This window comes from Callithrix jacchus, chromosome 19 (genome assembly GCF_049354715.1).
Source record: "Callithrix jacchus isolate 240 chromosome 19, calJac240_pri, whole genome shotgun sequence".
NCBI lineage: Eukaryota > Metazoa > Chordata > Mammalia > Primates > Cebidae > Callithrix > Callithrix jacchus.
The window spans coordinates 16,882,055-16,897,285 of record NC_133520.1 but is presented as its reverse complement, the minus strand read 5'-3'; the positions used below and the strand labels follow the sequence as shown (position 1 = coordinate 16,897,285).

Genomic DNA, 15,231 nt, shown 5'->3' with positions numbered 1-15,231 from the left:
AGTTAACATTGTACTAGAGGCTCTAACAGAGCAATATGACAAGGAAAACAAAAGTGTAAACATAGGAAAGGTAAAAACAAAATTGTCATTATTTGCATTAATTTGTCTTTTACCTGCAAATTAAAATTGTGAGGTTCCTTGGTAGGTACAAACATTTAATCATTCACTGACTCAAATTGAGCCTAACCCTTATATGTAAATGGCTATTTCATATATCCAGATACCTAGAAACTTTTTAGAAAAGAAGTTAGGAAAGGCACTTTATGAAAGTGACTATTTTTAATCATCTTTTCAAATCCACTTCAAATGGAGATGATGGCTTGAGACAGGAGTTTGGCCTTTTGCAACCAAGGAACCAAGATATAGCAGGGTGAGGAGATGTGAACCTAGCATGGTGAACACAGAACATTTTTCAATGGAAACATGTTTGCCTGGTGACTGAATTCTGTAGAATTTCATATACACTGCAAGCAAAGTAGCCTATTAAAGCAAACTTAAGATTTTGTGTATCCTATATAACTTCCCCCCCAATAGGAATTTTTAGTTAAAATGTAGGGTGGACAAAGAAGAGACAATAAAGTTCTTGGGACATCTTTTCTAACATGAGCATTTCTTACAATTCAAAAGATGGAAGTTACCCTTTGAAGAGATGGAAAGATAAACCTGTTTAATTAGGCAGAGACTCTTCATTTGAAATTTTATCTCCTGGTTGCTGTTACTTTGATTATATCAATATTGATATTAAAAGTGTCTTTAGAATCTCTGTCATGAATTCATCTTTTAAATTATTGGTATTGACTTTATTAACTGACTATATGAAAATAGTCATGGAATGCCAAACCCATGACACCTATGTAGTCACTACAACTGTTGCTGAACCCAAAGAACCTGGAAGCACAATAATGCTGGCCTTAAATGATCTGGCACTTAATCATCACAACCAATACTAGCATTTGTATGAGTGCTTGCCATATGCCAAGTATATATATATATATATATATATATATATATATATATATATATATATGTAAGCACTTTACATATATACCAACTTTGTAAGGTAAGTAATATGATTAGCCCCATCTTACAGACAAAGGAACTAAGTCATACAGAAGTTAAATAATTTTCCCAAGGTCACACAGGTGGCAAATGGTGGAGTCAGGATTCAACCCCAGGCAGTCTGCCCAAGAGCTTGTATTCTTTTTGTTTTTTTTTTTTCTTGGAAATAGAGTTTTGTTCTTATTGCTCAGGCTGGAGTGCAGTGGCACGATCTGGCTCACTGCAACCTCTGCCTTACAGTTTCAAGCGATTCCCCTGCCTCAGCCTCCCAAGTAGTTGGGATTACAGGTGCCCACCACCACACTCGACTAATTTTTGTATTTTTAGTAGAGACGGGTTTCACCATGTTGGCCAGGTGGGTCTCTAACTCCTGACCTCCGAATCTGCTTGCCTCGGCCTCCCAAAGTATTGGGATTACAGGTGTGAGCCACTGTGCCTGGCCTGATAGCTTATATTCTTAATCACTAGCCCACACTGTCTTCTGGAATTACTTTAATTGTGCCTAAAAAGCAAAGACTCTCCATGTGTTTAAAAAAAAAAAAAAGACAAAAAAGACCAAAGCAGGCTGGGCGTGATGGCTCACGCCTGTAATCCCAACACTTTGGGAGGCCGAGGCGGGTGGATCACGAGGTCAAGAGACCAAGACCATCCTGGTCAACATGGTGAAACCTCGTCTCTACTAAAAATACAAAAAAAAAAAAAATTTAGCTGGGCATGGTGGCGCATGCCTGTAATCCCAGCTACTCAGGAGGCTGAGGCAGGAGAATTGCCTGAACCCAGGAGGCGGAGGTTGTGGTGAGCAGAGATCGCGCCATTGCACTCCATCTTGGGTAACAAGAGCGAAACTCCGTCTCAAAAAAAAAAAAAAAGACCAAAGGAAACACTATTTGTAGAAGGGAATCTCAGCAAGGAAGTCCCACTCACTCACTCAGTGAGGCATATAAGAACCTGAGCTGGACAATGCAGAGGAAAAATATTTCATTTGAAAGACATCTTTCAATTAGGAGTAAAGGTCTTAAAAGGGCTATAAATACTAACCTGTAGGATGATTTTATGTACCATAAGCATTTTTAATATTTTTTTCTCTTTTTAAAAATTGACGGCACAGTGGCTCATGCCTGTAATTCCACTTTGGGAGGCTGAAGAGGGTGTATCTCAAGCCTAGGAGTTTGAAACCAGTCTGGGCAATATGGGGAAACCCTGTCTCTACAAAAAACACAGAAAAATTAGCTGGGCATGATGGTGCACACCTGTGGTCCCAGCTACTCATGCTGAGATGGGAAGATCACCTGAGCCTAGGAGGTCAAGGCTGCGGTGATCTGTGATCATGCTGCTATACTCCAGCCTGAGTGAAAGACACTCTTTAATTCATCTTTCTGTTTTAGCTTATTCAGCGCAATGGGAAATTCAAGTTGTGATAATAAGGGATGATAGGAAATTTTTTTTATTTTGAGAGGGAGTTGCCGCCCAGGCTAGAGTGCAGTGGCGCTATCTCGGCTCACTGCAACCTCTGACTCCCAGGTTCAAGCGATTCTCCTGCCTCAGCCTCCTGAGTAACTAGGACTACAGGCGCACACCACACCACCTTGCTAGTTCTTGTATTTTTAGTAGAGATAGGGTTTCACCATATTGACCAAGCTGGTCTTGAACTCCTGACCTCATGATCTGCCCGCTTTGGCCTCCCAAAGTGCTGGGATTACAGGCTTGAGCCAGATGATAGGGGATTTTATAGCAGCAAGCTGAAAATTGAAGTTTCTGGACCTCAGGATCTCCTACTCCGTTAAGATATTTCATCAACCAAAATGCTTTTATATTACTGCTGAAGAGTAATGTAGTCTTGTATTTGGGGAGATAGAAGATTATTAAGAATGGGAGAGTTATTTTCTGTGTAAATAAAACTATTTTGGTTATCTTTCATCCTTTCAAATTCTTGAAAGTAAAATTTTAATCAAAACTGTGAGTTCTTTTTTTATTTTTTCTGCTTTTGTGAGATGGAGTCTTGTACCTTACCCTCCCATAGTACTTGAGATTACAGGTGTGAGCCACCACCCAGCCCTGTGTATGTTTTTGAAATTGATTTTTAATAGATTTTTCATACCACATTCCTTTCTTCTTTCCTCTGTTCTTTTTTCTTTCTACTCACACTTAAATTTGGGTTTTAAAATATTCTCCAATTTGATATTTAAATGTTTAAAATTAACAAGAGGAAGAGGTATCATTATGATGCAATTTATAAGTAACATCTTTTCTTATTTTTTTTCAGTATTTTCTGGTCTAAATATTGTGTTCTACTGACTATACTAAAGAATTTTTTTTCTTTTTTTGAGAAGGAATCTTGCTCTGTCACCCAGGCTGGAGTGCAGTGGCATGATCTTGGCTCACTACAGCCTCTGCCTCAGCCTCCCTGGGATTACAGGGACCCATCACCATGCCTGGCCAATTTTTCTATTTTTAGTAGAGATGGGGTTTCACCATCTTAGCCAGGCTGGTCTTGAAGTCTGACCTTGTGATCCACCCGCCTTGGCCTCCCAAAGTGCTGGGATTATAGGCATAAGCCACTGCACCCAGCCTAAAATATTTTTATAATGATACACATCATTCTAATTTTCAAATCCCTAGTAAGTAACCAACACTCACTTTGCCTAAACCCAAAATAGCAATGGCGGCCCCTTTAACAATTACAAGTGGTAGGCTGTGGCCAAAGATAGCAAATCGTCTTAGACCTTTCATAAGTAACAGGAGAGCTTTTCAAAAGACATAGTAGATTGGACTCATGTCTACTTCCTGCTCTCCTAAAACCCCCATAACATAACACTACATGGGTTTTCAAAAGGATGTTCTCCTCTCCGCAAGGATGAGAACAGCCTGAAAGACAATGGCGATAAAAGCTGGAAAATTGGAAAAAAGAAGGAGCAGTAAATAACAGAATCCCAAGCCAGCTATGGGAAAGTCAGGAGCCAGCCTTATACCACAGAACTTCCAAAAGTCTGGCAGCATCAGTACCTGTGGAAATGAGGTTGAAAGCTTTACCAAACTTGGGAAGGCTGGTTGAAATCTGTTTAAGAAGAACACAAATACCCCAACACAGATTACCCTATATCCCACAGCTGGGTAATTGTTTTTTCCGTACCCTGGCAAACACTGGAGGCCTACTCTGGAGAGGAAAATAGGGGATCTGTAGGCTGAGGAATAACAGATACAACTGAGGCATAGGTCCCATAATGAAAACAGTATGGTGAAGTGATGTCAGTTTGCTGAGTGCTAAGATTCCCAGCCCTCTTATATCACAGGCTACCAGAAAGCTAGCAAGTGGGCATTCACTCTGTAAGCAGGAAATCAGAGTATCTTTCTCTGGGAAAGGGGGTGAGTTTAAGAGAAGAGACCAATTTAAATGGCTGAGCCAAGATAATCCTCCGTGAGGGTAACAGGCAACAGAGTCCGCTCGTAAGCTGAGAGCTTTCATTCAGCCATTCGGTCCCACATCTGTAAATGTGATGGAACAACAAAGATTGTCAAATAACTAAGTAATCTAACGGACCTGAACTCTGAAAGATAAAGAGTAAAGAAACATAAGAAGGTGACTTAGAGGACCAGACTATACAAGGCAAAGACTGCTTCTAGGATTCCTAATAGTACAAGGAAGTTCATTAACATTTCTCTCTCCTCTTGTGAATGTTTTAAAACTTCCATTATAATTTTTAAAACTTATACTGTAGCAGTAAACAATAGCGTACCATAAAAAAGAAACACTCAGAACAATAAGCTCTTAAAAATTAAAAATACCTGAGTATGAGCAATTTATTCATTTATAAAAAGAAAAAATACAATAAAGGAAATAAAAACTCCATAAAACATTTAGAAGTAAGAAATCTCCCAGAAAGGAGGTCAGAAAGATAAGAGATGGAAGAAAATTGTTTTTAACCTTGAATCCTATATCTAGCCAAACTATCAACCAAGTTTGAGGACAGAAAAAAGACTTTGGCAGACATCCAAGATTTTAAGTACTCTTTCTCAAGAAACTGCTAAAGGGTGTCCTCATCAAAAGTAATCAGTGACAGAAAAAGACATGAAGTATAGAGGTAACATTCTATTTGATTTAGGAGTACAGGGAGGGAATCACCAGGATAATGGTGAAGGGACCTGCTAATGTGAGACTACAGGAAGCATCTAGGTGAAAATTCTTTAGGAAGGTGAAATTGAAAGAATGTCTGATACACAGCTAGTGTGTATTATTTATACATTGTCTCTGGCTGCTTTTGTACTACAAAGGCAGCATTAAGTGCTTGTGAGACAGAGATCGTATAGCCTGTGTCAACTTTAAATAACATGATTCAGGAAATATGTCAAATGTAGAGATTATTAAAGCACAAAGCTTGAGGACAGCCACTCAGGAATTACAGATTCCAAAGATTAGAAGTCAGTATTCCAAAGTATAGAAGCTTGGGGTTGTTTATACAGACACAGTTTAGGGAAGGTTAACAAAATTTCACTACCTTTCTACATAAGGCTTAATGCATAGTTACAATGATCTGATTGGGGAAGGCGGTCTTTTTCTTTCCAGAAAGGTATGTTTAGCATTCCACACCAAAGATGTAACAGTCCTGGGTTCTTTTGCACCATCTGGTCTGAGTTAGGTACAGGACAGTAAAGGAGGTAGTTAATCTCTAACAAAGGTTGGAGATTAGAAGGGGAGGAGGTCTGGTCTCTGGTGTCTCCTAGTCATTTACAAAACAAGAACAATAAGGAGAAGAATTAATCTATAAGAAGCAGAAGTTGCAACTACATGCTATGTGACTCAGATCAAAGTCACATCTCTCTCAAGATTTAAAGTGTTTTTGGGATTTTAATAGCTTTTAAATTTTATTTTCACACCTGCAAAGGGTAGAATATTTTCTGTCTGGCCCTTTAAGAAAAAGCTTGCAGACCTGATTTAGAGCATTGATGATAGACAATTGACTGAGAGCTTGTGGTTGAATTCATTACACATACTACATGGAAATTTAAGCAAATGAAAAATGATAAGTAATTCCTCAATCCAGGGAAAATAAAAATTGGCCAAGAAAGGAAAAGTAGCCATGATTTACTTCATGACTTAGCAATGAATATATTTACATGACTATAGTAATATAAATGTCTAATATTGAGCTAACTGAAATTACTATACAACTGTATTGGGAAGGTGGAAAGAATGTGCATATGCTGTGGGACTAGGACAAGGAAAGAAGTTCGTCCTCATCTTCCATAGTGGGAAGTCAGTAGAGAAGGCCTAAAACTGAAAAAACATGAAGATAAATACCAAGATAATCAACTAAAAGGGTGAAAATCAATTCTTCTAGGGAGGGCAGAAATGAAGGGGAGAGGGACAGGACTCCACTTTTCATACAAATACATTTTTGCTGACTTTTAAAACTATGTGCCTTTATACCATTGATAAAGGGAACAAAATAAAATCCCCCACTAAATTGGAAAACAAAACAGAAAACTCTTTTCAAGGTCAGCAAATACATAGTCCTCATGCTGGATGTCTCCTCTCAGTTCATGGGTATCACTAATCACAGTCATATTTCCTGGTGAGTCAGGACATGGTCTCAGATCTTGAGAGTAGTGTTCCAGTAGCCACTCCCAACCAGTAAAATTTACCCCTATTCATGAAAGAAATATCTCTGATACTACTGATATTACCAATTTGGGCAGATTTTCTGTGATTCTCAGACTTTACCACCAAAAGAACATTGCCTCACATTTAACTAATTAAACATCCTTATTTAGCTGCATTTTAAAACTTCACCTGTTCTAAATACCATTTCTACTTAAACTCACAAACATGGGAAGATACAGTTATTCTCTGTGGTTATTCATAGATATAAGGTAATTTAATAGTATGTTTTTAGCATCTAACACTGGACCTAACATGGTAGGCTAGTAAATGTTTGAATGAATCCATAAATGAACTCTGTTGTGAATTAATAATTTTTAATAACCAAGATAACTGAAAAGCTGAAGAAACCAACCCTCGTTAAAGCAAAAGGTGAAAACACAGTTTTATTCAGCTTTTCATCATAAGTTGTGGTTCTGAATTATTTTGACTTCTGAATTAAAGTAGTTTTTGTCCTTTTCATCTAACCCTTAATAGGATCTTTCCAATTAAAGATGTACCCCTGGAGACTGATGACCTTAACAATTGGCTTTATCAACGGTTTATTGAAAAAGAGGACCTCTTATCACATTTTTATGAAACAGGTACACAGTATCCTTTAAATAGTTGCTAAATTATAGCAACAATAATGGAAACCTCTTTTAAATAAAACTGTTTGCATATGAGATCTTGAAACTTGAAAATGCACTCTGTAAATTGCTTGTAAGAAGCAAATCCCATTATGAATCAGCTTACCCAGGGTATTATCAGCAAGGACAAAGACTATTTGAAATGCTGAAGAGTGTTATCAAGATGACCTTAGGTAATATTGCTCTCTGAAGTGATCTAGCATTCCTTTCCAGAAATGAATTTAAAGATATGTTTGCTTTGTATTTATTTTTATTACTAAGATCATTTCATAAAGCATGTTGCGTTTTGAAAATAATGTCAGTGTTATACAACCACTTATTTGATGAAAAACAATTTGTAAATAGAGAGAATTAGCATAAAGTATGCTATTTCAGAAATTATTTCATGTCAGTCTCACACATCCTGGGTCCTGACTACTGTGGGAATCTATAGGGATTCAGCCGAGACAAGGCAGCCAGAGTGCCTGCTCTAAGAGAGATTATATTCCAGTGGGAGACATGGCAAACGAGTCTGCAGAAAGAAAGAATCGGGATTATGACCAATTGGGAAAAGTTCCAGGAAGGAAATAAACAGAGATGGGAGGGAAGTATTTTTTCTGATATGGAAAGGATGCACGTGGGCCAGCTATTCACTAAGTAGAGGAGGAGAGCATTGCAGGCAGAGAAAAGGCAAAGGCAAAGAGGCAATAAGGGGTTAAGTAGTATGGAAATTGTATTTCAAATGAAATCTCTCCTCCGGGTCACTGAAGGTCACCGAAGATCCTTTAACATACACTGGTACAACTCTAGTTAAGCTAATATTCAATGTTTATTCCTGGAGACCTACCACTACAGTAAAGCAAACTAATATTTCTATCTTGTCTTTTAGGAGCTTTCCCTCCTTCCAAGGGCCATAAGGAAGCTGTTTCCAGGGAGATGAGCCTCAGCAACATGTGGATATTTCTCATACAGTCTTTTGCATTTTTGTCAGGCTATATGTGGTACAACATCATTCAGTATTTTTACCATTGCCTATTTTAGGAATTGACTTGGACTTGTCAAGGTCACCATAGGAATTCAGACTTTCTTTCATAAGTGTGCATTATTTTACATGTACAAATCAGAATATATTTAAAAAAAAGCAAAAGAAATTCAATGGATGGATTAATATTTATCCCCCTTTGGGATATTTTAGAACTCTACTAAAATGGGGATTAGTAATATAATGACTTGCTAATATATTTTAAGAACATGTTTTAAAAAGATACACTCTATCACATATTTAAGCAAACATCACATTTGGAGAAGATGAAATTATAAAATCATCCTAGAAGACTATCTGAAAGAAATTCTGTTGCCACCAGTTATACTTGACAATTTTAAGCTCAGAAAGTTATATTCATCCCTCTTAGCTGTAGTCTATATTAGGGCAGTACTCTAGAACGCCCACATTTCCACCAACTCAGTAACCTTGAGGGGAGCTGGTTGGCACCTTGTGAAGAACTCTTTCACTGTCGTTTGCAGTAACAAACTCTAGTCTTCAACAGCTAACTGAGGTACATTATTGGCATTCTCTGTGTGGGAAAAGCAGTGTCCACTGGACCCCTTCTGGTACTGGATGTGTTCTTTTCAAAGGCTAGCTCGGTCCAACACTGTGTTTACATGCACTCGTGCTTTTCCTTATATGATTTCTCATTTTGTATCGAAGGCATATCATAAATTGATAATTTTATAAAATGCACTTTTATCAGATGCAGATATAGCAAAGGATTAATAATATAGCCTGAAAACAAATAGGAGCATAGCAGTGTGTGAGGTTCTCAAGAGCTGTCTTGTCTGTGTGTTTATTTGCCTGCCAGTGCTCTCTAGTGCCATCCTACATTAGGCACCACCCTGATGTGATGCCTCTATTGTAGCTCAGAGGCTTTATTTTTTCCATTTTGGCATTGGCACTAAATGTATTTGGGGATAGTTGAAACCGATTAATATAGGACATTTAAATGATTAATTTAAGGGGAAATAAGAAAAATAAAAGCTAGTGGCCTATAATGGTAACAAGTTCTCATGTGGCATCCCTAGGACCTGTACAGACAGTAGTGTGTTGAATCATCACATCAAGTAGCTGCCCCTGCCAGGGTTAGTGGAATTAGGAAAGAGACCAGCACAAAAGGCTCCCCAATCTCTTCCAGTTGCTTTCTTTTTCTTTTTTTTTTTTTTTTTTTTGAGACAGAGTCTTACTCTGTTGCCCAGGCTGGCGTGCAGTGCCATGATCTCGGCTCACTGCAATCTCTGCCTCCTGGATTCAAGCAATTCTCCTGCCTCAGCCTCCCGAGGAACTGGGACTACAGGTGCCCACCACCATCCCCTGCTAATTTTTGTATTTTTAGTACAAATACATGGGGTTTCACCATGTTGGCCAGGCTGGCCTCGAACTCCTGACCTCAGGTGATCTACCTGCCTCTCCCTCCCAAAGTGCCAGGATTACAGGCGTGAGCCACTGCGCCCATCCTCCAGTTGCTTTTGAAGAGGGTAAAGTCAAGTTTCTATTTCTAGAAAACATTTTTAAAGAAATGTGTCGCTATGTTTATGCAGTTTACCTCATAAGAGAACCATACCCTTCTTCAAAAGTGCTGGTACTATGTCAGTGAGATGAGTGGGTGTTTTGTTTGGGGTTGTAAGACTATTAGGATCCTAGTAAGTCAGTGGTAGTTTACTATGATATGAGCATTGTAGATTCCCCTGTTGTCACTGATCACACAAATAACAATTTTGAGAAGTAGGCTATAAAACAAAAATAAAGGTTAATGTTTTCTATTTTTAAATAAACCAAAAAAAAAAAAACCAGAAAAGATGTGAATTTTTCCCAGTTATGTGGGAAAGGTAAAGCAACACCAAATAAAAGCCCACAGCAGCTTCATCTTTAGGATAACTCAGTGCATATGTGAAGGAGAAAGATGCATTAACTGAAATACCTCACTGAATATTATTATACTACTGGTAAAATGCAGAAGACAGTGTTAATGTGTTTGGTTTGGGGACTGGTTGTTATAACATGCAATGTTTTTGAAATCTAAGCATTTCATTGTGTGTTCTACAGTGACAGTGAATAAGTGAAACCAATCTTAGTTTAGAGGTATGGATGATGACAGAAAGCCAAATAGAAGCATAATGATGCTTCTCCTTGAGGCCCAGCAAGCAACACTAAATTACTGGGTGAAATGAAATTGTTCACTTGAGAGATCAGTCAGCCATCTGGGGGAAAAGTTACTCACTGTCAAATACAGCATGCATAGTCCTAGCTGATAGACCTTTTCCTCATTGCTACAGCAAGCCACAGGGTAGAGTGACCAGTTCTCTGCTCCAAAAATAAATGCATACGTGCATACATAAATGTGGCTGAGGGCCACTTTTGCCATCACTGTGCTCCAAAGGAACATGATATTGTTAAATATGCTGTACACATTAAACTATCCTGTAAGATGCTTTACTTTTCAAGTGCAGTGTCATTTTCACAGTCTCCAGGGTGACAAATACCAATAGATATGTGAGTTAATTTTTGAAACATTTCTGTGAGTTGTAAATAGATGTGTATTTGATCTGCCCTATCCCTCTTTGATTCTGTATTAACATGTTCTCTCTTCTGTTTGCAAAATCTGTTTATTTGAAAGCATTGGTAGTGGTTTCTTTGTCAGTAACTGGAGTTCTCCTGCTTGCACTAGAGAAGGTAAAGAGTGAATCAGTGTTCTTATATGGCAATCTGAGGAAGCAGCAATATGCCACTGTACAAAACTGAAGAAAATTTATAATTTGTACTTTGTGAAGGGAGATGAAATAACGTTTAAACTATATATATTTTGTCAAGAGGAAAGAAAATAAAACTGCCAGTTTTATACCAGTACCTTGTAGAAGCTCAGCTCTTCTTGGTCTTGGCTAGATTGCCTAGATTCCCACAGCTGATAAGATTGAGAATCCATTGCTGAAATCCTGGTATTGACCAGTCACAGTGATGGAGCATCTGCTTGGCCACAGGCAGGTCCAGTCACTACAAAAGTGACCAAGCCAGCAGGTCACCCTTGACTTTAGAAGCAATTATTGGTGTTGAACTATACATAAATTGCAGAGAAACCTATAAGCAATAGAAGACAAAGAAATATCACAGAACAGAAAATAATGTTTTGGGTAAGCAAACAAATTCATTGAGAATTCCAAAAGTATATTTAAAAAGAAGATAGCTATGAGTTCAGATCTGTTATATTAGTTTTTAATATTACAAGCAATCCTTAACTTTCCACTGTAAAGGAAGTATTACTAGATTAATTAATTTCTGGATAGTTAATCTGGTAATAAATGATAGGTAAATCAAAAATTGCTTTTATTTAGGAGTTTGAATTCTTATTCTCATCAGTCTTATTTTTCTTCTAGGGATATTTACTAATTAAAGGATTTCAGTTGTTTCTTAGGGGTTTTTTTGCCTATATATTTATGACTGTGTTAATGAGTAGTGAAATGATAATGGAAAGACAGACAGCTATCAGGAAGAGGAAATACAGAAGCCTGAATAATCTATGGGTTAGAAAAAGCATCCCTGAATAATCAAGAGTTGGCAGTACTGGCATTGTTCTCAAGCCATTTTATGAAAATGAAATCTGAAATCACCAAATGTAAACCTGGAAACATTCTAGTGTTACTGTCTTGGATTCATGTTAAGAATTCCTCTTTATTTTTGCCAATGTTACCCACTTCTTGTGGATTTGTCTGAGTAATGCTTTTTTGACAATCACTTCCCTAAAGACTCTTCTGAACTAGTTGGACCTGGTTATGATCATAGAGAGTAGTCTTTAATCATAGGTAGTCTTCTTGGATTATTTTTATATTTGAAAAGAAAAATGTTTATTTGCACTACTGAATACGAAGAGTTAATTGTTTTCTTTGTTCTTTTTTTGAAGTCATTATACAGGACTTCACTCCAGAGTTACCATTATGATTGTGTTCAGCTCTGGCTCTGGTCCACAGAGGATGGATAAAAAATGGTTTGTTATGTTTTTTGCTCTGCAGTGCTATGAGCCTTACACCTGTTAACATGAAGGACAAAGTCAAAAGCAGCAGTGGGCAGCAGGAGGGGTAGAGACTAATATATTTGAGACCAAAACCATCTAAGTTAGAGATTTCCAAATCACAGAGAGGCTGGATATTCTCTGGAGCAGTCATTGGTTGGTGCTATATTGTAATCATTTTGCACCAATCCCCAACAATTAGGAACTGGACCCTGGGAATAAGCTGAGGGTGCTGAACTGTTGGGGGAGGGTGACTGTAGCCATATGGAAGATAAAATATGGGTTTTTCTGCAAAATTTCCATCTGAGGGTTTTTACGTTTAATATATTTTTAAGACAGTTTAAAGAGCAAAAAAATTTAAGTGTATTCTAGTTGCAAAGTATGCACACATATCTTGAATGGCTTTATTTTTATTGTGTAAAACTGTTGAACACTTGACTGTGATGCACAAATTCTTTACATGTAAGGAGTCTATGCATTTTACAGTAACTTATTTTATGATTGGGTAATGAGACAGTTATACATTCAACTGCCATTATTTTTATTAAGTGCTTTCATTTTCTTTACAGCTATTACAAAATTATATTTATTTTATACAGATGGGTTTTCATTTTCCTGATGCTGTAATGTTTACTTCAGCTTTTTGACCTTTCTTTGTGTTATCTGCATGTTGTAACGTGATAAGAATGAATGTAAAGGCTGTGGCAACTGTAATTAGTTTTTGTAAAGGGCTGGTCACATGTGGATCTGGTTTATGAATGCATTTGGGATGATTTTAGTAACCAGATCACCTTTTCAAAAATTTAGATGTGAACACCAAAAGAAGCATTTTCTCAACAGAAATTAATAGCTGGTTCTATTTTTTTTAACTTAGAAAAAATAAAGTTGATTTTTTTCAAGTAAAGTGCTTTTAATTATTAGCAGGGGGGATGGGACATGTGTGTTTTACCAGAGCTATTTGGGCATTAACATCTGCAGGCATGTACTTAAAGCACACTGTGGCAGTTGGATGCTGAAAGCAAACTGAAAAACCAAATGAGAAAACATCAGACTTCCTTCTTTGGTTTAAAAATATTTCCCTCTTTCTCCCCATTCTCCCAATCCAGTGGTGTGCTGGTAAATGTTTAGCATTCCATTCTCCTGGGATAAAATAATGTATTCATGTATTCAACTATACATGTTATAAATTTTGCTGATAGCAAGAACATATAAAACAGTTAACAAATAAGATATAAATAGTTTATTATTAATCCCATATAGCCAGTGGATTCTCACAGGATACCTAGTTGCTCAGAAAAGAACTAAAATACTTTTTTAAAAGGATGCTTAATTGCTTTTTGCTGAGCTCTTACAGTCAGCCTATGATTGTATTTCAACCATGATTTGAAAAAATGGCAGATCATCCTAATCTAACTCGTTTCCCAATAAATTTATTGTCATTCAATCTGATACATAATTTACTGTTAAAACTGTTTCTTACCATGGTACATATTAGACTCATTAAGCTGAAATCACTTTTAGCTTTAATATTAATTGTAAATTTATATGATTCAATTTTAATAATGAATGCTTAACAACTGCAGGCAAACTTATAAAATGTAACCATTGGCTCTTGGGAGCCAATAGGAGCTGTACCCAGCACACCACTGCCCCATCGTTTTTTTCTTAACTGTTAGTGTTAAATAAACTTCTCATAGTTAATCTACTCACTGAACTCAGGAAATTCCTATCATTGAGCCTGGCAAGGGCTTTAAAGGGTTGGAAAAGCATTAATGTCAGTCCTACACAGCAAGCTTTTGATTCTGAAGAATGTGACAGAAAGAAAACTTTTATTGAAATAAATGGGAAGCTTGCATATTTCTAAAGTTGGCTTTATACTTTCATTTCTCAAAGCTAAGTAAACTGTGATATAGGCATCTGTAAGATGTTAGCATTTAAAACATCAGTTGTTTAGGTATTTGTTTGTAGAACATGTTGATCCCACTGAAAAATTTAAATATTAAAATATTTTGCACAGTCAACCAATTGAGTTAAATTGTTATAGTTGTGTCTACCTCTTATTTTTCTATCTGTATTTAGGCTGCTGTTTTGGTGAGATTCTAATTTCTTTTTCCCCTGGAAGTAATTTCTGTGGAAGACAAGGAACAGACTGAGGACAGAGGCCTGAAAACAAATTGGAAGCACTCAGAGATCTATTGCTGACCAGCCCTATTCCTCATGAGTTGGTGGGGGGGAAAGCCATTGTTTTAAATTTTCACTTAATATGAAAATGTTTGTTTTTCAAATGTGTTTTCCTGCTGAACAAATGTATTTTTAAAAGGAAAAAAAAATTCTCTTTTGGCTCTTAAGAAGTCAGCTGTATGAGCAGGTGTGACCATATCATAACATGCTGATATGATAGAAATCAATAAATTTTTACCTCTCAGGATCTGGGTAACCTTGTTCTTAACTCTTAGAGGCTTGAGAAACATAAACCAAGTCTCAGCAGCTCAGATCACATAGAAACAGACACATAAATGGAACGTGGGAAGAGGGTTGGCTAACCACTGGAAATGAGATGGGCCCCGTTCGTAATCAGAAAAGCACTCTCTAGTAGGTACAAAAGAAGAAACTGGAAAAATGTTTTCTACTAGTGAGCAGGGAGCATAAAACAGAGCTCATTTCTGAGTTTTCCTCTGGAAAGATTTTAGTGCCCCCACTTTGTAATACTTTGTGCCTTTTGGGTGTGGGAGCACTGGAGATGGATATGGTAAAGTTCTCACTGTTCACTTACCTGAGGTGAGAGAACAGTCAGCCATTCTTTGCAGCAGCTGCCTGTGTGGTGTCATTGAAAAAACCTGGCGCTGGGATACTT

The 15,231-nt window shown here is 37.3% G+C and overlaps 1 protein-coding gene across 5 annotated transcripts in view; it reads left to right on the top strand.

Annotated features, from left to right (window-relative positions):
* Positions 1-14,802, top strand: part of LPGAT1 (lysophosphatidylglycerol acyltransferase 1) — a 94,124-nt gene extending 79,322 nt beyond the window's left edge. For all 5 annotated transcript variants that reach the window (XM_002760549.6, XM_078356617.1, XM_078356616.1 and 2 more), the window contains 2 exons: positions 7,193-7,299; positions 8,213-14,802. In XM_002760549.6, the coding sequence (XP_002760595.1) occupies positions 7,193-7,299; positions 8,213-8,364 (259 nt within the window). In that variant the 3' untranslated portion in view covers positions 8,365-14,802. The remainder of the gene's footprint in view (positions 1-7,192; positions 7,300-8,212) is intronic.
* Positions 14,803-15,231: the final 429 nt, after the last annotated feature.